This window comes from Camelina sativa, chromosome 17, assembly GCF_000633955.1.
Source record: "Camelina sativa cultivar DH55 chromosome 17, Cs, whole genome shotgun sequence".
Taxonomy (NCBI): Eukaryota; Viridiplantae; Streptophyta; class Magnoliopsida; order Brassicales; family Brassicaceae; genus Camelina; species Camelina sativa.
The window spans coordinates 16,708,600-16,731,700 of record NC_025701.1 but is presented as its reverse complement, the minus strand read 5'-3'; the positions used below and the strand labels follow the sequence as shown (position 1 = coordinate 16,731,700).

The following is a 23,101-nucleotide window of genomic DNA, read 5'->3' as shown; positions in this document are numbered from 1 at the left end:
ATGAGCTATATCCGTCTGCTATCAATGTACATATTTGTTGTAGTGCGGTGAGATCAGCAGACTTAAGGATCAATAAAAAGTAGCAGAGTGAGGAGAACCAAAAGAGAACATTTCATTCAAACAACAAGAGAACAGCTACTATTAGAGCTCATATATGTTTATGATCTGCATGCTCAAGAAACTTTTCTTGTGTTCTTTTTTTTTATAATAAAATTCAGATGGCCTTTTCTTGAATTTCATATAGATAATCATCCATTTAGGTAATTATATATAACATATATATATATATATATATATTCTTTGATATATTATTCAAACAATAGTTTTTGCTATCTTTATCTAATACTATATGAGGACCCGCCCGATGTGCGGGTTTAAAATTTTATAAATTAAATTAAAGTTAACAAAAATATATTGAAATTTGTTGTACGTTATTTATAAATTTTATTTTTGTTATAATACACTGATTTATATCCATTTACAAATCTTTTATGTATGTTACTATTAAAAGTGTATTTTTTTTACACCTAAATATACTCTATGTTACAAATATATTCTTTATCACCACCTAGAAAATGTCTATATGAACACATTAAGCCAACTATTTTACTTTCACTTCTGCATAGATTTTTAATTACTAAAATTGTTGGCTCAAAAACCATTTTGAATAAAAAATATATTACATAATATACTAATCAATGATGTATCATCACGATAATGTATGACCACCATGGAGAAAACCCTGGCTCCCCCCTCATCCCTTATGGAGAGAACCTTGCGTACAACCCCCTCCACCATGTAAAGAACCTTGGCTCCGCTTTCCTCCCTTGGAGTGATAACCTTGCGTCCAACCTCCTCCACCTTCCTCCCTTGGGGAGATAACCTTGTGTCCAACTTTCTCCACCATAGAGAACCTCGGTTCTGCCCTCCTCCTGTGTGGAGAGAGCATGTTCACGTCTTTTTGCTATCTCAAAATGGCTTGCTCCGACAACCAATGAAAGTGAAAACCTTTTTCTAACGTCGAATAATCTTTTGATAGTAACTAATGTTAAATTTCACAATGTATTTGTGGAAGTGTGTTTGACACACCATGATATAGCCTGTCTATGCAACGCCTCAACCGCCATTGTGCTTAAAAAGAGCCCATGTCCACTCTTAGTCCATGGGCCCACCTTCCTACGTGGGGCATACATCTATTCCCGGCCCATGGATCCACCTATATTGGATGGCTGGTTTGTTACATCTGGGAGGCTTTAAAAACTTTTCTTGTGCTGTAAATTATTGGTTTTGTCATGTAACGTCTGAACTAATTAAACATCAGAATAATGTATGACCACCATGGAGAAAACCCTGGCTCCACCCTTATCCCGTATGGAGAGAAACTTGCGTCCAACCTCCTCCACCATGGAGAGAACCTTGGCTCCGCTTTTCTCCCTTGGGAAGATAACCTTGCGTCCAACCTCCTCCTCTTTTCAATACACATTTATAGTTGCATAACTTAAGGTTAAACGACAAATCAAAGAGTTTGTGATGAATAAACATATTCTGATATGTTTCAACTTTGGATGCCCCAAAAAAACGCAAGTTAAGCGTGGGCTTAAATAATTTGTCTGTTGTGTTTCTGGTCCAATATTTGTAAGATTAAGCAGTGTGTTTGTAACATGTAAGATATTGAGAAAAGACCAATACATATATTTGCAACATACCAGTTTGTATTAGTAGTAGTACAACTTAAGGTGAATGCGTAACGATCACCCATCATGAAGTTCTCTCAGGACTCTTGACCGAAAAAATAAGTGCATTTTGGTGACATATATGGCCAAATCAATTATTTTAAACATTTCCGCAAACCAAGGTGTCACAGTCTTTGAGCTCCTATGGATCTATCAACAACGATTTATGTTTTTTCAATCTATCTATCTATGTTTGTTGTAAGCTTGTGTTTGATTAGCCTATTTTATCCATCCATTAGGTTGATGAGCTTCTACTTGTTATCTCCCATTGGGATTGAATGAATAATGGTAACAATTATGTTTGAACAATACTTAGGTTCACTCCTAGGGGTGAATCTCTTCATTCACCCCCTTATAAAATAAGAAAATAAAATCTGTATACATTATTATAAAATTAAAAATTTAAACCACTCTTTTATAAATCCAAACCGATATATAATTTTGTTCTAATCGTAAAACCTAAACCCTAAACACCTCATTTGTAAATCCAAACCGACATATAAATTCATTCTAATTGTAAAATCTAAACCCTAACCACTTCATTTGTAAACCCAAACCGACATATAATTTCGCTTTAATTGTAAAATCCAAACCCTAACCATCTTATTTGTAAACCCAAACCAAAATATAATTCCGTTATAATTGTAAAATATAAACGCTAACTACATCATTTGTAAAATAATTTCGTTTGTAAAATCTAAACCAAACCGACATATAATTTCGTTTTAATTGTAAAATTAAAACCCTAACCACTTCATTTGTAAACCCAAGCCGACATATCATTCGCTTTAATTGTAAAATCTAAACACTAATCACCTTATTTGTAAACCCAAACCGACACATAATTTTGTTCTAATTTTAAAGATCTAAACCAATCCAATACTTAAATTTCCTTAATTAAAAGTATACAGAATTTGTTTTCATAATTTGTTTTGCTTTTTAATTTAATTTTGATTTATTTTTTAAATAAAATATTAGATGGAATATTCTGGTTGAGAGGAGAGGTGGTGAATACAAAGGTTGAACCTAAGTATTTTTCATTATGTTTGCAAAAAAAAAGAAGGGTTTATGACCTACCAATCAATATTGAGAAATTAGAAGAAATTAACAAAACCATATTAACTTTTACATATGTTAAAATCTGAAATTGATAAGTTGACACATGTCAAAATCTTGTTAGTTACTAAATTTAAAAACCCAACATTATATAATAAGATAATAGATCCTACGTTTCATTCTTCCTTCTAGTATTCAGATTATTATTATTATTATTTTTTTTCACTAGTAGAAATTTCTCCTATAGCCATGAAAGAGTCACGATCAGTACGTGGCACTTTTCAATTTAGACACGAAAAAGTCACAAAATGCCACGAAATTAAAAATAATGAAATACGTAACATATTCGTGTTTTAATCGTGGCTTAATTAACCACGAAATGGTCTCGTTTTTTACGCAACTTCATTTTCTACGTTATGGTCACGACATATACGTTACTAAGTGGCCACAAATTAAAATTGTGGCTGAACCATGACAAGCTGCCACAATTTATCCATGAGCTATTTGTATAAACTGTGTCTTTTTTTATTACTAATTTAAAATCAAATTATAAAACATATGTTTTCTTTTCAAAATGCTTTCATAAATATATTTAACTAAGAAACCAAACGTAATCAAATAATATTTGGTTTTCCTAGGATAGCTGAATTGTTTGGCACCAAAATATTTGGGTTTCCCGGGTTAGGTGAAAATTTTAACCCCAAAATATTTTCATATTTTGTTTCAGTATAGTTAACTTATTAAAAGTTATTTGTTAGACAAAAAAAAGGAAAAAACAAGAAAACCCTCTCACTCAAATCCCTCGACTTCACACTTAACAAAAAAAAAATGCAGTCACTCTTATATCTCTTACACGAATCTCTTCATCTCCAAGAATCATCATGCCTTCGTCCGGCCAATTCTCCGACCGTCATCGCCTACGAACCTCCGACTTGAATCCACCAGTACGTCTTCTTCATCTCCTTCTTCTCCTTCTCCAGTATTTCATCTCCTTCAATGTATTTGCTTTCTCTGTTTCAACAATCCCTGTCCCTTTAAACCACCAACGCTTTAGGTTCGGATATGTTTGTGAAATTCGACAGTGAATCCCTGATCTTCTGTTAAGTCGGGACTTAACTTGAAGAGATAGGAAATAGAAATGATTAGAGATAAGGTAAGAGAAGAGATAGAAGGATAGAAAGAGACAGGATTAAGAGATTAATACTTGATTCATAAGATAGGAAACCCTACTGTTTCAGGTTCCACTTAAATACACACTTATAATATTAAAACGACAGTGCATTGAAATAACATAACAAGTGAACCCTCTTCTTCACTCTGAAGCTTCTCTTCCTTAAGTCTGACTTTAGCCACTTTCATTGACCTGCTTCTTCTCCCATTGTCTAGCTCTTCTCCCCTTAGTCCTCAACTTCTTCTTCATGAACGCTAAGGGAATTCTCAGCCTATCAATACTCTCCCGAAGTGAACTAACCTTGTCCTCAAGATTAATGTCTGGATACTGGTCGACTAGGGTTGACAGAGGCTCCCAAGTGGATTCTGCAGTTGGTAACCCCTTCCATTTCACCAGAACCTCAGTTCCACCCTTCGTATTGACATCCTTGCGGATATCCGTGATAGTTTCAGGCTCGGTTGCCCACTCCAACGTTGGTGTGAGTATTGGAGGAAGCTCTGAAGCCGTGTGACCATTAGGGACCGCCTTCTTCAGTTGAGAAACGTGGAAGGTTGGATGAATCTGACTCTGAGCCGGCAACTTCAATTTATAGGCGACTCTCCCAATCCTCTCAAACACTTGGTAGGGACCAAAGTAACGCTGTGCTAGTTTCTCATTCCTTCTCTGAACTAACGACTGTTGGCGATACGGCCTCAGCTTCAAATACACCCAATCACCTACCACAAAACTCACATCCCTACGGTGCTTATTCGCTCCCTTCTGCATCCTCTGTTGAGCTAACTCCAGATTCTCCCTCAGCTCCACCAGCAAACTGTCACGGTCCTTCAACAATTCTTCCACCAACGCATTGACAGTAGGTGTGTCTCCATAGCGCAACAGTTTCGGAGGCTCCCTGCCATAGACTGCAAGGAAAGGTGATGTTAGGGTTGCGGAGTGGTAAGAAGTGTTATACCAGTACTCCGCCCATGGTAGCCATTGAAACCACGAGGTTGGTCTCCTACTCGCAAAGCATCGCAGGTACGTTTCAAGGCACCGGTTCACGACCTCCGTCTGACCGTCTGTTTGAGGGTGATACGCCGTGCTTTTGTGAAGTGATGATCCTTGCAACTTGAACAACTCCGACCAAAAACTGCTTAAGAACACCCTATCCCGATCAGATACAATTGTTTCTGGAAACCCATGCAGCCTCACTACCTCTCTTATAAATGCCTCAGCCACGGTTTTAGCAGTGAACGGATGTTTCAGACCAATGAAGTGACTGTATTTAGATAGCCTATCCACCACCACCAAAATAGCATTGTATCCTTTGGACTTAGGCAACCCTTCCACAAAATCTAGACTGATATTAGACCAAATTTGAGACGGAATGGGTAAAGGAGCTAAGAGGCATGCATGAGATAAAGTGGAATACTTGTTCTCTTGACAGACTTGACACTTTGTTATATACTCCACCACATCCTTCCTCATACCCCTCCAATACACTTCCTGACTCAGCCTTTTAAACGTCTTCAACGCCCCTTCGTGTCCTCCTACAACACCAGAGTGGAACTGTTCCAAGAGCCTTGGAATGAAGGGAGATCCCGAAGGTATAACCAAGCGACCTTCTTTTAACAACACATCCTTCTCTAAACTGTAACCCTCCTTTACCTTCTCTCACCTTTCCAAACCTTTTACAATCTCACCGAACTCCTCATCCTTCCTAACGAGCGTCATGAGTTCCTTCTTGTCTACATTCAGGGGAGCCACCAGAGTAATTTGAAGCAAGGTTTCGTTGGGTGGTCTCCTGGACAAGGCATCTGCCACCCTATTCTCCACTCCAGGCTTATACTCTATGCGGTAATTCAAACCAATGAGTTTGGCAGCCCACCTCTGTTGCACCGTTGATACCGCCTTCTGGTCTAAGAGATGCCTCAGACTCCTCTGGTCAGTTTTAATGACAAACTCCCTTCCTGTCAAATAGTGATTCCACTTGGTAACTGCCTTGACAATCGCCAACAATTCCCTCTCGTAAACCGACTTGATGCAGCCTTGAGATGAAAATGCTTGGCTGATGAAAGCCACGGGTCTTCTCTCCTGAGACAGAACGGCTCCAATTCCTACTCCTGATGCATCCGTTTCAATGGTAAACTCCTTCTCAAAATTGGGTAGCACCAGTACTGGTAAGCTTGTTACGGCTTGTTTGAGAGCTTGAAACGCTTCTGTTGCTGCTAACGACCACACAAATCCATTCTTCTTGAGCAACTCCGTTAATGGTCTTGCTATTTGCCCATAGTTTCGCACAAACCGCCGATAGTAGCCTGTTAGCCCCAAAAACCCTCTTAATTCTGTGATTGTCTTAGGCTCAGGCCATTCCACCATCGCTGAGATTTTATCAGGATCAGCGGCTACTCCTTCCCGCGATATCACATGCCCGAGATAAGCAACCTTGGTCTGTCCAAACGAACACTTCTTCATATTGGCGTAGAACTTGTTTTGATGAAGTAACTTGAGGACAACTTCGAGATGTTGCAGGTGCTCCTTCATATTCGAGCTGTAAACCATAATGTCGTCAAAAAACACCAATACAAACCGATGCAGATGTGGTCGAAACAGGTCGTTCATCACACTCTGAAACGTCGATGGGGCATTGGTAAGGCCGAAAGGCATTACTAAGAACTCATAGTGCCCTTGGTGAGTCTTGAAGGCTGTTTTAGCAACATCACTGCATTTAACTCGTATCTGGTGATATCCATACTTGAGATCCAATTTAGAGAACACTCCTGCTCCGTTCAGCTCATCGAGGAGTTCTTCAATAACTGGAATGGGATATCGATCAGGTACCGTCACCGTGTTCAGTGCTCTGTAGTCTACGCAAAATCTCCATCCACCATCCTTCTTCTTGACCAACAGCACCGGACTTGAGTAAGGACTAACACTCGGCCTGATGATTTGTGCCTCTAGCATCTCCTGGATCAGCTTCTCTATTTCGTTCTTCTGCACAAACGAGTACCGGTAAGGCCTCAGGTTGACAGGACCAGCTCCCTCCTTCAAGTTGATAGCATGCTCACGGTTCCGTATTGGGGGTAATTTGTGTGGCATTTGAAACACTGACTAGTATCGATCTAACAGCCTCCTCATCTCCAGCCCATAGGGTTCATCATCCTGTCTCTCCTCATTCTCAAATAGTGCAGTCAGCTCCAATAGGTACGCTACTCCCTTCCTCTTAACCATTCTCTCCATTGAGTTTAAGGAAACTTGAGCCTTGCTTAATGCTGGATCCCCTACAATAGTCACCCACATTGCTCCAATCTGCCAGCTCAGCCTTAGCATGGCCCAGTTCGTTCTAGTATCCCCCAAAGAAGCCAACCACGGAAATCCCAAGATAACATCCGAATCCTTCAGATCAAATAGCAAAAAATCTTCTACTATATCCACTCCTTGGATCTCTAACAGCAACCTCGAACATTTGCCACTACCCTTGAGGATCTGACCTCCTGCTACACGTACCCCAAACCGTCGGTGGCCTGCAACTGGTAACTCCAATTCCTGTACTAGCTTATCAGAAATAAAATTTCGAGAGACCCCTGAATCAAGCATCACAACCACAGACTTACCTTTGATCTTACCTCTCATTCGCATGGACTGCTCACCCGAAAAGCCTCCCATGGATCCCAAGTTTTCTGTCACCAGCTCCTGATCATCGTCTTGTTCCATGGCAAGTTCTTCGGGTTTCTTCTCCTCCAAACCAAATGAGTCATCTTCTTCCTCAACTTCCACGCACTTAAGTCTCGGTTGTCTGCACTTGTGCCCACTAAACCAACGATCTCCACAGTGTCGACAGGGGTTGTACCCGCTTCCCGCAGACGGTTTACTCGCCACCCTCACTGTCTCCACTGGCTTCCTGGGTGATTGCGCTTGGTGAGAGTAGGAGTGGTTCACCGCAGGACGTGAGAAAGTTCGGTTTTGAGCGCTGCTGTTCTCTCCTTCCTGAAACTCCACCAACCGAGCCATATCAACAATAGCGTTCATGTCCTTAGGTCTACTCCGAATGACTGGGTCTCGCAAGTATTTCTTAAGCCCCCTCAGAAAAGCTGCCTCAAACACGTCATCAGTCACATGTGGGAGCTCCACCGTCAGTTCGTCAAACCGATCACGGTACTCATCGACAGTTCCCTGTTGACAAATGGTGAGCAAACGATCCATAGCAGAACAACCTCTGCTGGGTTTAAACCTCTCCTTAAACCGGTCCTGGAAATCCTTCCAAGTTGTAATCCGCATCCTGTCCTCTGAGTTTCTCCACCAAGTGACTCCCGACCCAGTAAGACACGCGACTGCTTCATCCAACTTCTCATATTCAGGTGTGTTGTTCATAAAGAACCCCTTTTCCATTCGAAACAACCAATCGTCTGCGTTCTGACCTTCAAAAAGCGGCAGATCGACTCGTTTGCGAGGCCAACCTCCCCTGTTTTGTTGGTATTCCCACCTCTGAACCGCCGTCGGAGTTGGTAACAAACCCTCGGCAGGAATCTCCACCCGATGTTGTGGATTTGCCAACCGCGTCACCACTGTCGTAGCAGGAACCACCGTTGGAGCTGTTAAGACCCCTTCAGTAGATCTAGGGTTCGCTAGTGGTAAAGCCTTCTCTGGTCGACCTTGCTCTCCACTTCCCGAAGCTGTCACTGGGGTCTGAGGAAGAACCCCAGTCGCCGGAGTGCTGAACCCCGGTGGAGTGCTGCTGCGGTTGAGTGAAATCGCCTGGAGCTGAGCGTTGATGTTGTGAACCACTTCCCACAACATCGACATCTCCCTGTCGCGGCGAGCTTCGCGTTGGTCGGCTGATTCGTTCGGTTGTGGTGTCTCCGCCACCACCCTAGACTCGAGTTCCGAAGAGCCTTGTCGTGGATCTGGTGTGGAAGCCATCGTCTCTCAATGAAAGCACCAAATGTTAAGTCGGGACTTAACTTGAAGAGATAGGAAATAGAAATGATTAGAGATAAGGTAAGAGAAGAGATAGAAGGATAGAAAGAGGCAGGATTAAGAGATTAATACTTGATTCATAAGATAGGAAACCCTACTGTTTCAGGTTCCACTTAAATACACACTTATAATATTAAAACGACAGTGCATTGAAATAACATAACAAGTGAACCCTCTTCTTCACTCTGAAGCTTCTCTTCCTTAAGTCTGACTTTAGCCACTTTCATTGACCTGCTTCTTCTCCCATTGTCTAGCTCTTCTCCCCTTAGTCCTCAACTTCTTCTTCATGAACGCTAAGGGAATTCTCAGCCTATCATCTTCGGCTTGGAATCAACCCTCTCAAAGGTAAATCTCTTTTTTCCTCTGTTTCAGATCTGATTTTTTTCAGATCTGACCATTATATCCGACCATTTCTTTTCAGATCTCGTCGCCGTTCGATGTCTAAAAGGTAAATCTCTTGTATTTACTTCTAAAATCAACAAAAACAATTGGATTTTGTTTCATTTCTTAGGATCCAAAGAGGGAAATGCATATAGAGAAGAATCAGTGACAAAAGGAGAGCGGCAGAAAGGTGGCGGGGAAGAGCGGCGGAGAGCAAATGTCTTTCTCAGTTGAAGCATTTTTTATTTTCTATTTCAATTTTGTTTTGTATAATTAAAATCATTTTCACAATTTAATAAACAAATCATTGTGATATTTTTAATTTTCTGTAATCGCCAATTTTTTTTTTTTTTTTATTAAAACTATATGAGAATGCCGCAGATTATCTGTGGCTAAAGCTAGTAGCGAATTACTCGTGCCAAAACCGTGGCTATTATGTCACGAAAAGACACAAAAATTTTTAGGTCACGATCGTATAGACACAACTTTTTTCCGTGTCTTTCCGTGTCTGTGCGGTCACATAGTCACGAAAATATAGCCTTAGTCACTTAATTTTCCATGTCTATACGAGAAATTTCTACTAGTGTTTTTTTTTTTTTTAGAGTACGCAGAGACTTAGGCAAAAAGAAAATGAGAAATTCAAAGAGCTAAATTTGGAAAAGGAAATAATATCAAAGTAATCTAACATCCAGACCAAACATGAACCAACGTTGTAATGACATGTTTTACTGTAGCTTCAGTTAAATACAAGCTGACAGGTAGGTGAACGCCTGATGGACAATAACTCCTCCTTGATCATCTCAAGTTTCTTCTCGCTGTCAGTGGATGTGGAGGACACAGTTACCTTTTTTAAACAGCTTCCGTTTCTTAAGATATATCCTAGCAGTTCTTTCTCTTCTTCTTTTCCTTCATAGTCTCTACATTCTAGAGTTTCAAAACTCGATAACAAACATTTAGGAACTGAACTCGGTTTAATCCAGCAGGGGCTCGGTTTAATCCAGCAGGGGCTCGGTTCTTCATGGTGCTGATATAAACAGTACATTAGACAATGAATTGGAAAATAACCTGGTCAAAGACACTGAATGAGTTGGGTTGAGATTTACTTATGTACCTGAATAAGTCTGAGAGATCGTAATTTAGGGGAATCTCCAAGCAAACGAAGAAGTAGGTTCAACCACTGCTCATCACATGTGCATAGCGTTAACTCTACAAGATGGTGGAAGATACTACCAACATGATATGCATCCTGCATGCATACAAGACAAAATAAGTACAAGAAAGGTTAGTGACTAGAGACCTGATCGCAAGAATACTAACTATTTCCAATCGTGCAGATGGCAGAATGATAGAAACCACAACTTGCAATTAAGAAGAAAATACCTCTGAGGTTGGTAAACATAAAAAGAGACACTTGACTGACATAATTATAGAACTCAGAATAATCCTCCCACGATGAGTCTGATTACAGTCAATAGATGCTCTTACAATATTAGGCATTTCATTCTCAATGACACAAAACCCATCCGTATAATCAACTATTTCCAACGTCTCCAAAGAAGGAACATCTATCACAAAACCATGTGCATTATCACTATAATGTTGTAATGGTTTCAGCATCCGTAGATGCTTTAGAGAAGGCACTCTAATGGTGAAAATAGTCACATTATCACCAGGAAACTGCATCACAACCAATTTTTCAAGCACAGGACAACTTGATAAAAGCTTGTTGACAAATTCATCACCACCTGGATACGTCAAGTATACAAGATGCAATAACTTGAGGGAAGGGAAAGAAATTGGACAATTAACATCGTCCACAAGAACCGCCTCAACTAGTATCAAGGTAACAAGCATTCTGCACCGTGTGTACAAGCTCCTCGGAAGTATGGTTGGAGATGCATCAGAAGGGCTGACGAACTTGATATGCAGTTCACGCACAGAAAACTTTTCTGCAGCTCTAATCCAGACTCTAATATCTTCAGCACCACATGTTTGACCAAGTTTGAAATACAAAGTTTCTATAACTGGAGCCTCGTGCAGAAACAAAGACCTGTCTACAAAGCGGGAAAATCTTTCATAATCAATGGATTGATAGCTATCATCGTATACCAGTTCTGGCACAAACATCCAAAGAGACTTCCATTGTTTTGACAAAACCATTGTGGCCACAACATCTTTCATTGTAGGCAGAAACGACAATATTCTCAAGAGCAATTCTTCAGGTAACTGATCCATGACTGAGATTTGAGAGCTAACCCTTTCCAAAATTCCTCCACAAATTTCCCTATCAACCCTGAAAACGTCGAAAAAGGAAAACAAGATATAAGAGACTCTCAGTTTCTGTTTTCCTCAGGAACCAAACAAAAATATTCCTACGCAACAAGCAAAACCCTAACGAGGTACATATCACTCACAAACAGAAAGGAAGCAAACGACATCCAATTATCCAAACTCAATGAACGCTTAATGTTCTAAGAATTAAAGAACTTGAAAAATAAGAACACCTCTCTTATTGATTTAGAAACTTCTCAAAACTAAATCTCTCTCAAGTTTTACAGAAGACTATTATATTTATATCCTCCTAAACCTATTAGAATTAACATTATACAACTTATTGATTTTGGAACTTTTTTTTTTTCTATTCTATCTCTTTTGGCAACTTCCTAGCAGATAACTTCTTCTTCAAGTTAGAAATTATCCAACAAATGTTACCCAAAAAAGATATATTCTTCACGAATTAATACTACTTCGAAAACATATATATATATATATATATACACGTTTACCTGTAACTAGTCCGGTACTTTTCTCGTTCAACGAAGAAGAAGGTCTTCTTAATTTATACCCTCACCACTTAATTCATGTTCTTTTTTATATACCTTGTCATATAATTCTAAACCAAGATGGTCCAATTTAACCGAACCAATCAGACCAAAAGAAGCTCAACCGGAAATCGGTAGATTGATTAGTCTAACACTATATAAACTAAACAAGGGAACTCCTTCTTCACTTGCCGGTGCATGATGTCATCATCTCCTTGCCTTTGACACTCCAAGGCACGTACCGGATTGGATAACTGTGTGCTTCCTTCATCCATGAGTATTTCCTAATGAACAGTTATACCAATAGTTAAAAAATGGTCATACATTCTATTCTAAAGCTTAAAAACTTAATTTTTATTTTAGCTATCATCAGATTATAAACCATTGGCAAGAGAACTCACATTTCCCTTTCCCTTATACTTGTCTGTTTGTTGCTGCTGCCGCATGAACTCAAACTACATAATTAATAAACAAGAAACATGAACCATTGAAATTGTAAAAGTTGGGATATGTGTATGTTTTATAAAACTGTTGTTCATCAAAATACATGTTGTATATGAGTCGTTTGAACAATGAAATGTATGTATATAGAGCGTGTATATTATATACCTTACGAGCTCGAGCATTATGCAGAGAAGATTCAAGTTGGATCTCAAAACGAAGGAGCTCGTCGTAGTTTAAATGATTCAGGCTATGTCCTTGGTACAATTGAAGACTCAGTTTAAGATTATCTATCTCTCTCATCATTGATTCTTTCGTCTTCACACAATTTGGACAGTGATCCTAAAAGAAATTGAATATATAATTATAATCATAAGTGAGATGTGAGATGTAAAGGGAGACAGAGAGGAATCAGATAAAAATATGGGAATGGGATGTAAGAACGTAACAACACTTACAGAGTCGTTAATTTCCTGCATCAAATCATCTTCTTGAGTGATCTTCAGAGCATCTCCATAATCATCATACTGATCAAATGTACCGGGGCTTTGCGCATTTCCTTCATTCCATAGACTCTGTACACCCTCTCCACCTTCCCTAACCTGTGTCCCTAGAAACTGAACATCCTCTCCACCTTCAATGTCACCCGCTGACTCACTTCTAGTTAATATGGAATGATCCTCTACCCTTTTGCGTTTTCGAGTTTCATTTGGGGATGCATCAGTGTTAGCCATCTTTTCCATACAGTTGGTGTTAAGCCTGTTTGATCGGCGCAGATTAGATGGTCCTCCTTCAGGTGTGTCCTCTTGTGTTATCACATTTCATCCCAGTTGCAGAAAAGAAGAAAGATTAACAGAGGAAACGTCTACCAAAAGGCAACCTTTCTCACACAAATCACATGAAACTTCAAAACCATCTTTGTTTGGCATTGTTTAAATCTCCATTTGTGCCACACTTGGAACTGTACCACACCAATGAGAATATGTAACATGTCCTTGAAATCAATTCTCAAGTACGAACCAGTAACTGTTTTCATTTTCCGTAGAAACTGAAACATGTGGACTTGCTTCATGAAATGCAGATTTGGAAATTGTTGTTTCTTCATCTTTGCGAGTCCAATTATCAAATACTCTATTTGGAAGGAAGCTGTTAAATGAGGAACACCTTGTTGATCATTTCTCTGAACCACAGTCGAGACCTCATACCCATTGATGGGCTGAAAAATGGCTCGGACACACATCTTATGTATAGGAACCTTCTGCAGTTTATATTTGCACTTCCAAGATTTTGAATCCTTCACCTGTTGCAGCTTTTTTCTGTAAATTGTGCTCTCTAAGAAGCACTCTATCAAAATTTTGATATACGAAGGGTTTTGTCTCCATACTTATTGACTCCTTGTAGTCAGCCGCCACTTCTGCGATATGTAAAATTTCTAATATCCCTTCTTGTTGAGTTTTCAATAGATCAATGCCAAAACCAGAGTGTAAACCATCAAAAGCCAGGTCAGGTTGTGACTGGATTTGATCCAATGATGCATTGGAACAAGTCAATGATGTGTCATCTCCGAACACCTTTGTTTAATTGGAGAGTCCAGTGGCAATGAAGTGTAATAATATCTAGTTTACTCCTTGTACCTTTATCTTAAAATGCAAAAATAAAGAGTTTTTTTTTTAGTATCGATATTTATATTAAAAAAGCTTACAATAACATACATATAAAAAATGAAAACACGATAGAATAACACACAAAGGCAGAGTGTTATGGTATCAGAGCTTGACTAGTAAAGCGATGATGAAAGTTATTACAGACAGAGTGTTATGGTATCAGAGCTCTCCGATCATAAGTGCCTCTCAGAATTGATCTTGTTCTCATTCAATTTCTTTTGGATTTTGCTAATTTCAGCTGTGTTGTCTTCTTCATAAGTGCCTCTCAGAATTCGTCTTTTGTTTGTGTCTCTCTTGATCTGATTTTTTTTCGTTTTCTTTGACCTAATCGAGCTCGGTTCTTGTTATTCTCTTTATTCGACTCGATCTCTTTGTTAATTCCTTGATTCGATACAAGATATGGCGTCTCACTCGTCTTCAGCGATTCCAAATGGTACGACGGCGACTCTGGCGACGAATTCGTCTTTATGTAATGATCTTTATGAGAATCCGTTGTATCTACACAGTACCGATCATGTTGGGCTCCAGATAGTCACTGATTGCCTCAATACTGGAACAGAGTTTCATTCTTGGCGACGATCTGTTCGCATGGCATTGAATGTACGTAACAAACTTGGATTCATCGACGGTACTATCACTCAACTTTCTTCTGATCATCCTCTGTATGGTTCTTGGTCACGTTGTAATGATATGGTTAGTACTTGGTTGATGGGATTGGTTTCTAAGAAAATAGTGCAGAGTTTATTGTATATGCCTACTGCTGCTGCGATTTGGAAGAGCATTATCTCTCGTTTTAAACAAGATGATGCACCGCGTGTTTTTGAGATAGAACAACTTCTAGGATCACTACAACAGGGCTCAATGGATGTTAGTGCTTATTTTACTGAATTGGTCACATTATGGGAGGAGTATACCAATTATATCGAGATTCATGTTTGTACATGTGGACGTTGTGAGTGTAATGCAGCGGTTTTGTGGGAAAGGTTGCAACAAAGGAGTAAGGTCACCAAGTTTTTGATGGGTCTTAATGATGGTTTTAATCAAACTAGGCGGTATATATTGATGCTTAAGCCTATTCCAAGTATTGATGAAGTATTCAACATGGTTCAACAAGATGAATGGCAGCTGAATGTCAAGCCGATTGTCAAGGCTGAGAATGTAGTTTTTCAGACCATTGGATCTTATGATGGAGCAATGTATGAGTCTGGTGAATTTTCTGGTGCTTACAGTTCTTATAGACCAAGGGGTAACAGGCCATTGTGTACTCATTGTGATCAGATGGGACACACGGTGCAGAAGTGTTATCGTCTCCATGGCTATCCTCCTGGATATAAACACTATAATAATAACAATGGTCGCAATAATGGTGGTAATAATTCTGGTTATCGACCTACTAATTCCTTTGCTCCTCGAGGTCAATCTTTCACAACTCCAAGATCCACGTCTAAACCATCTGAGACTAATATGCAACGGACTGTTGCTAATGTGTTTGATGGAACACCGAGTGGGCAGCTTCTGTATTATCCTCCTCCACCAGTTTCTCCAATGAACTTGGATGTTACTAAACTCTCTCAGTCTCAAGTTCAGGGGCTTATTCACCAATTGAATCAGATGTCTGCTCAAGTAGCTGCTTCAGAGCCTCTAGCTCCGATTTCTCAGTCTTCCATTTCAATCTCTGAAAAAGGTGTCATGGCTGTTAATTCGACTTCCGGTAATGTCTTCTCTATTTCTACTAACTTGAGATATGAAAATCATTTGCTTACCTTCCACTATCATTGTCTTTCATCACTACAAACTGTATTGCCTAGTGGTTCTTGGATAATTGATAGTGGGGCAACAAGTCATGTTTGCTGTGATTTGTCTAGATTTAAAGATGTTCGTGTTATATCAGGCATTATAGTTACTTTGCCAAATGGTATCAAATTGCCCATTCATCATTCTGGAAATATACATTTGTATGCATCATTAGTTCTTTATGATGTTTTACATGTTCATGATTTTCATTTTAATCTGATTAGTGTAAGTAGTTTACTTCATCATAATCAATGTTCCGCTCATTTCTATCCTACTTTTTGTTTTCTTCAGGGGTTTTCTCAGGACTCGATGATTGGTAGGGGTCATCTCATGCATCATCTTTATATTCTAGACTTACAATCCCTATCATCTCTCAAAATTCCTGAGTCCTCTTCTTCTGAGTTCTTTTGTGGATCCTTGTCGTCTGATGCGACTCTCTGGCATCATCGCCTTGGACATCCGTCAAGTGCACAAGTTACAACATGGGTTACAACATGAGTTCTCTTGTCCATTTAGATATAGGGGGACCCTTTTCTACAGAGTCTGTTGAACGTTATAGATATTTTCTTACTTTAGTTGATGATTGTACTCGAACAACATGGGTTTACTTCTTAAGAAATAAAAGTGATGTTTGGACTATTTTTCCACAGTTTTTACAGCATGTTTTTACTCAATATCAGGCAAAAATAAAAGCTATTCATAGTGATAATGCACCTGAACTTTCATTTGATGAATTGGTAAAAGAAAATGGCATGATCCATTATTTTTCTTGTGCATATACACCACAACAGAATTCAGTTGTTGAGAGGAAACACCAACATGTTTTAAATGTTGCTCGAGCTTTATTATTTCAGTCGAATGTGCCTCTTGCTTATTAGAGTTATTGTGTTAGTACTGCTGTCTTTCTGATCAATAGAACACCTTCTCCATTATTAGATAATAAGTCTCCTTATGAGAAAATGATGAGTAGAAAACCAGATTACTCTTTGCTTAGGACTTTTGGTTGCTTGTGTTATGCTAGTACTTTACAAAAGGATAGACATAAATTCACTCCTAGGGCTACTTTTTCTATTTTCTTAGGCTATCCACCAGGCTATAAGAGTTACAAAGTGCTTGATTTGGCTACTAATTGCATCTCGATTACTAGGAATGTCATTTTCCATGAAACTGTTGTTCCATATAAAACTGCATCTTTGATCATTCCTGATTTTTTCCAAGCACATTGTATCCCCTGTTCCATCTCCTGATCCTTCCCCCATTCATGATCATTCTTTTCCTTTGTCATCCTCCACTGCATTTGTTCCTTCTAACACTCATTCATCATCATCATCTGATCCACCCTTATTGTCTCCACCTCATGCATCATCTCATTCTACTACTCGACAAAGTAATCATGTAGTGTTTGTTGAAGCATTGCCATCTCAACATTCTAGGCGCTCACAGCGTCAAACTAAGGCTCCTAGTTACTTATCCGAGTATCACTATGCACTTGCACAAATTTCTCCATCTTTACCTTCGAATCACACCACACCTTATCCTCTTTCCTCTGTTTTGACCTATGATAAACTTTCCACCCATTTTTGTGCCAATCTTCTTACATATTCTCAAGAGACATAACCGAAAACGTTTCAACAAGCCATGGCTTGTGAAAAATGGACTGGTGCTGCGAATGACGAACTTACGGCTATGAAACAGAATCATACTTGGGATGTTGTTTCTCTTCCTCTTGGTAAGAATGTGGTTGGTTGCAAGTGGGTTTGGACTATTAAGTACCATTCTGATGGATCTGTTGAGCGTTATAAGGCTTGTTTGGTGGCGAAAGGCTACACACAGGTCGCAGGTGTTGACTATATCGAGACGTTCTCCCCTGTTGTTAAGTTGACTAGTGTGAAGCTAATGTTGGGTTAACGGCTAAAGAGGGATGGTCACTTGCTCAAATGGATGTCTTGAATGATTTTTTACACAGTGACTTGGAAGAGGAGATCTATATGAGCCTTCCTCAAGGCTATACTCCAGGTCCCGATGAGGTTCTTCCTCCTAACCCTGTTTGCAGACTTCGTAAATCCATCTATGGACTTAAACAGACGTCTAGGCAATGGAACAAACTGATTACCTCTGTGTTGCTTAATGATGGTTTTCTCCAGTGTCCATCTGATACAGCTTTATTCATCAAATTTACCAAGAGAGGAATTACTATTCTCCTTGTTTATGTTGATGATATTGCCATAGCGAGTAGCAATGATGAGGATTTAGCTGCTATAAAGAGTGTGCTGCATAAAGCTTTCAAGATCAGGGACCTTGGTCAATTAAGATTCTTCCTTGGCCTGGAGATTGCTCGCTCATCTAAAGGCATCTCTGTTTGTCAGCGGAAATACGCATTGGATTAGTTGGAGAATACAGGTCTTCTTGCTTGCAAACCAAATGATGTACCGATGGATCCATATGTCAATCTTACTCAGGAGACTGGTGTACCTTTGGCGTCTGTGACTTCATATCGTGAATTGATTGGCAGGCTTTTGTATTTGACACTCACAAGACCGGATATTACTTATGTTGTCCATAAGCTCAGTCAATTTCTTCAGGCTCCTACTGATGTTCATCTACATGCAGCACATAGAATCTTGAAGTATATCAAAGGTAATCCGGGACTTGGTTTGTTTTACTCTGCCGTTACAGAGAATTGCTTGAATGCCTTTGCATATGCTAGCTGGGGAGCTTGTCGTGATTCACGACGTTCTGTTTCTGGTTATTGTGTCTTCTTGGGCACTTCATTGATATCTTGGAAATCCAAGAATCAAAAGACGGCTGGTGTACCACTTGACTATGGTGTACCATCTGACTCTGGTGTATCATTTATGTCTGGTGTACCATCTGAATCTGGTTTACCATCTGAATATGGTATTCCATTTGGGTCTGGTGTACCATTTGAATGTGGTGTATCATCTAGATCTAATATACCATCTGGATTTGGTGTACCATCTGGGTTTAGTTTACCATTTAGATTTGGTTTATCATCTAGGTTTGGTGTACCATATTGGTTTAGTGTACTATCTAATTAGTTTTTCAAAATAAAAACCCTACAATCTATACACCAAACTCTATCCCTTCAAAACTATACCCTAAATGTATAATAGAGAACTTAAACCTAAAAAAATCTAAAAACTAACTTTAAAATATTGTATTGTGTGAAATATTGTAATTATGGTGTACAATCTGGGTTGGGTGTACCATCTTGGGTTTGGTGTACCATTTAAATAATTTTTCAAAAATAAACACTACACTCTAAATAATAAACTTTATCCCTTCAAAACTATAACCTAAATGTAAAATAGAGAATACAAAACTAAAAAAAAATCTAAAAACAAATTTAAAATAATTTAATATGTGAAATACTGTTATTCTGGTGTACTATCTGGGTTGAGTGTACCAAAACTAGGTTTAGTGTACCATCTGGGTTTAGTGTACCATCTGGGTTTTGTGTACCATCTAAATAAATTTTCAAAATAAACTCTACACTATAAATACTAAACTTTATTCCTTCAAAACTATAACCTAAATATAAAATGGAGAACTCAAAACTAAAAAAAACAACAATTCTAAAATTTTTGGGAAGTTTATAAAATTTCTAAAAATTAATTTAAAATATTGTAATGTGTCTAATAATGATATTTTGGGAAGTTTATGAAATGTGTGACATAATTATCCATAATACATGTTTTAGTGTTGTTTAGGATATTTCTCAAAAATCAATTACACATCTAAAATTCAAAACACATAAATCCATTAAAAAGGATTTATTAATTTGTAAAGATAATTTTGTTAATTTAGGTTATTGTTTTGGTCATGTCTAAAAAAATAAAAAGTATAACATTCATCAATTATTAAAACATTCCTTTGTTATTGAGCTGATTTTTATTAGGCTGAAATTTAAAAACCAATTTGTCTTTATGTGGATACATAAAGAAAGAAACAAAATGTTAAAAATGGATTATTAAAACATACATTTATTATTGAACTGATTTTTATTATTCTCAAATTTAAAAACCAATTTGTCTTTATATGGATACATAAAGAAAGAAACAAAAGGTTAAAAATGTCATTTTCTAAATCCCTCTCTAATAGAGCTTTCCATAAGAGAGGAAAGAGAAAAGTGTCTACTTCTCAAATTTGTTTTTAAAAGTGTCTACTTTTCAAATTATTTATTGCAAAAGTGTCTAATTTACCAATTAAGTCTTAAGCTATTATTAGGCTTATGTTAGCTTAAGCTTATGCTGTATATAAACAGAGAACACTGAACACTGTACAGTTTACAATTAATGAGAATCATAATCAATTCTTCATCTTGTTCCTTAAGCTCAATTCAGAGTTTGTTAAAGTATATTAGTAATTGCAAGTGTAATTAACAGAAGTCACATACATAGGCAAGTAATAGTTTTTATTTTTATTGTTCCAATCAACATCTATTTATATGTGGAGAAGTATGCATTTTTATACATCTCAAAAGAATGAATACTGTCTAAAACTCCTCTTCCCAGAAAACAAAACTCTCAGATCCATACAAGAAAGTTGTATACAAGAGAAGCATTGTCAATTTGTCATAAGCACATCATGTTTTCCTCTGAGCTTTCGCATGAGCTCCCAAAGTTTAGAGTCACGTCATGTACTGAGAGCCTCAGTGTGTTTGCTTTCGTTGCAGACGTGTCAAGGCACTCACTGAGGTCAGCATCACACGAGACCGAGACCCATTCGCTGTCGTCATCTAGATACTTGAGCTCAAACGCAGCCATTTCGAGCTTCAGCCTCTTAGCCACTTGCTGCTTCAGTTCCATAATGCTTATCGACTCCGGTGAGATCTTGAACCTGATGATGTCTTCTCTGTACGTTGCCTTTATACTCGCGAGCTTATTGTGGAGTGTTGTTGGAGAAGCTGTATATTGGCAGCTTAAGTGTGTCCAAAAATTAGCTATGTTTTTAGAGCTACTGTCCGAATCGTCCAAGGCCGTCTGCCTGGCTGGTTCTTAATTGTGTGTTGGAAGCCGAAAACGCGTCTCGCATATAGGACCCACTGTGGAACACGAGACAGTATGAGAACAATGGTGACGGATCTTGAGATTTTGCAGTAGAATACATGTAGATGATGAAATGCTTTTACTTTTACCTTTGCAAGAAGCACGCGATTTTGATGAACCTGCACCGTCTTCTGCATCTCTGTTTTCAATCTTGACATCTTGGAGATAACTTGGAGGAGATGTAGAAGCTGGAGGGAAGTTCTTTGGTGGTTGGTTTTCGGTTGGAGATATTTGGTGAGACCAAGGGCGAGGGGAGAGGGAGGTCAAATTGAGTGATCCATCAGCACCTTGAACAGAGTCTATAACATGTTTAAGTCGTGTTAGAGATCGGTTCACCTTGTTGATTTTGCAAGATGGCCACCGTGAGATCCCGTGTTGTCGACAAATGCGTTTCATTGTTGTTGGGCAAACAGGAAAAAGAAAGCACAAAGTTCTTTTAGTTTGCCATCAACAATTACAAAAATCAATAGACAAAGTTAAGAGCATACCACCGAGGCTCTTTGCTGCGTCTTTTAGACTACCAGCAAAATATTGTTGAAGCACTTCTATACTGATTGTTTTCTCGGTTTTACCACGCTTCCTTTCTGATTTTTTCACTGTTTTGGCCTCCGATAAAGGTTCAAGCGTTTGGAACCTCTCAAACCCATCAGCTATAAGATCAGAGTTTAAGCTCAGCTTCTGTTCGGGGGCGTTGAGCTCAAGATAATCCTTAGAGATTGGTGCTGGATGATGTATCCTGATAGGTTCATATTTCGAGTAAACCATTCCGTCTTCTGAAGCTTCCAAGACTTCAAGAGATATTTCGTTTTCGCAGAGTTCAGTTTCAGAGACAACCTTGAGACTCGAATAGTGCTGCTTCATTGTCTGAAACAGAGAGCCCAACAGAAAATCTTGCTCACTCTTGTCTGTGATGGCTGGAGGAAGAAAGAATTCAAGAACATACTCATCGTCCCCGGTGAAGGTGCTCTTTAAGCAGACCGCGAAACAGCTCGTCAACTTGAACATGCGTGCATAATGTACTAAGGGGTAGTCGGTTTTGCAGAACCGAGTAACATCCCTAGAGAAGCATAGATTTCCAGAGAGAAACGCCCTCCCAGCAACACCTTGTCCCTTCTGCAGATGGTGTTCCGCACAAGCGTCTCTGAAACCCCAAACATGAGCGTCCACAACATAAACCGCTAAATCACTGGTAGACATACAGAATTTCCCCATACAGCTCCCATCAAAGCTTGAACAGCTTTTCTTAAAACCACCTCCAAAAGCTAGAACACTGCGATGCCTGCAAGGGACCCATGTCTGAGCTAAAGGCAGTTTGTAGGTCTCGCACACCACAGTGAGTATCTCCAAAATCTCAGCCAATGCATTTTGGCGACCCTCGTTGCAGATCTGGTATAGGAGAAGTCAAAAGGAAAATGGGGATCAAAACGACAAGGAACAGCACAAAATGAACTCAAGACAGTTCTTGAAAGTTTCTGAAAGAATACTCGAGATTTGACATTTGGACTCGCAGATAACCTGAGTGGTCTCGTGGTTCAATATTTCCGAAGTTTTCAGATTCACAGCCTGCAACACATGTAGAAAACGCTCATATCAGCGCAAGATCAAAGGATACTGATAAAGGAACCCCCAAAGAAAAGGAGAAACGAAAAGCAAACCTCAAGCCCTTTACAAACTTTCTCAAAAATAGGCAAAGCCAAGGTTCCCTGAACATTATAGTGTAAGGCGTGACCAAGGCGGGAGAACTCTTTGCTGGAGTAATACTGCACATTGGGAGTCCACTCAGGCAACTTTTTCCTGAAAACGCGACCGGGAAGGCCGAGGTCACCGTCGCGTTCACCATCAAGGGAAAACATATAGGTCAAGGAAACCATCCTGTATTGATGAAGGCCGTTACTATTGGGAGCAAGAACAAAGGGCTGTCCTGAAGTAGTAAGAACATATCGTCCACGGTTTTTAACAGGCGCCCAAACCTGAGCAAGAAGGTGTTGTTGTCCAGTAGATTCCTTGAAGTATC

The 23,101-nt window shown here is 39.0% G+C and overlaps 2 protein-coding genes and 1 pseudogene across 2 annotated transcripts; 1 reads left to right on the top strand and 2 right to left on the bottom strand.

The window, feature by feature from the left end:
* Positions 10,034-11,532, bottom strand: LOC104759555 (probable FBD-associated F-box protein At1g32375). Its single transcript, XM_019238940.1, has 3 exons — positions 10,670-11,532; positions 10,401-10,553; positions 10,034-10,304 (listed from the first exon to the last, which is right to left on the bottom strand). Exons 1-3 carry the CDS (start codon positions 11,530-11,532, stop codon positions 10,034-10,036), a joined length of 1,287 nt encoding a protein of 428 aa, XP_019094485.1.
* On the top strand, positions 14,624-16,516 carry LOC104759554. Its single transcript, XM_010482460.1, has 3 exons — positions 14,624-15,935; positions 16,116-16,243; positions 16,310-16,516. The coding sequence occupies exons 1-3, from the start codon at positions 14,624-14,626 to the stop codon at positions 16,514-16,516; spliced, it is 1,647 nt and encodes a 548-aa protein (XP_010480762.1).
* Positions 20,439-23,101, bottom strand: part of LOC104757431 — a 3,905-nt pseudogene continuing 1,242 nt past the window's right edge.

Coding starts and splice junctions, on each gene's coding strand:
- LOC104759555 (XM_019238940.1), bottom strand. CDS start 11,532: ATGGATCAGTTACCTGAAGAATTGCTCTTGAGAATATTGTCGTTTCTG. Junction 10,554..10,669: donor CCAACCTCAGAGGTATTTTC/TTCTTAATTGCA, acceptor ATTTTGTCTTGT/ATGCATGCAGGATGCATATC. Junction 10,305..10,400: donor AGACTTATTCAGGTACATAA/GTAAATCTCAAC, acceptor TGAAGAACCGAG/CCCCTGCTGGATTAAACCGA.
- LOC104759554 (XM_010482460.1), top strand. CDS start 14,624: ATGGCGTCTCACTCGTCTTCAGCGATTCCAAATGGTACGACGGCGACT. Junction 15,936..16,115: donor GGCTGTTAATTCGACTTCCG/GTAATGTCTTCT, acceptor GTGTTATATCAG/GCATTATAGTTACTTTGCCA. Junction 16,244..16,309: donor TTCATTTTAATCTGATTAGT/GTAAGTAGTTTA, acceptor TGTTTTCTTCAG/GGGTTTTCTCAGGACTCGAT.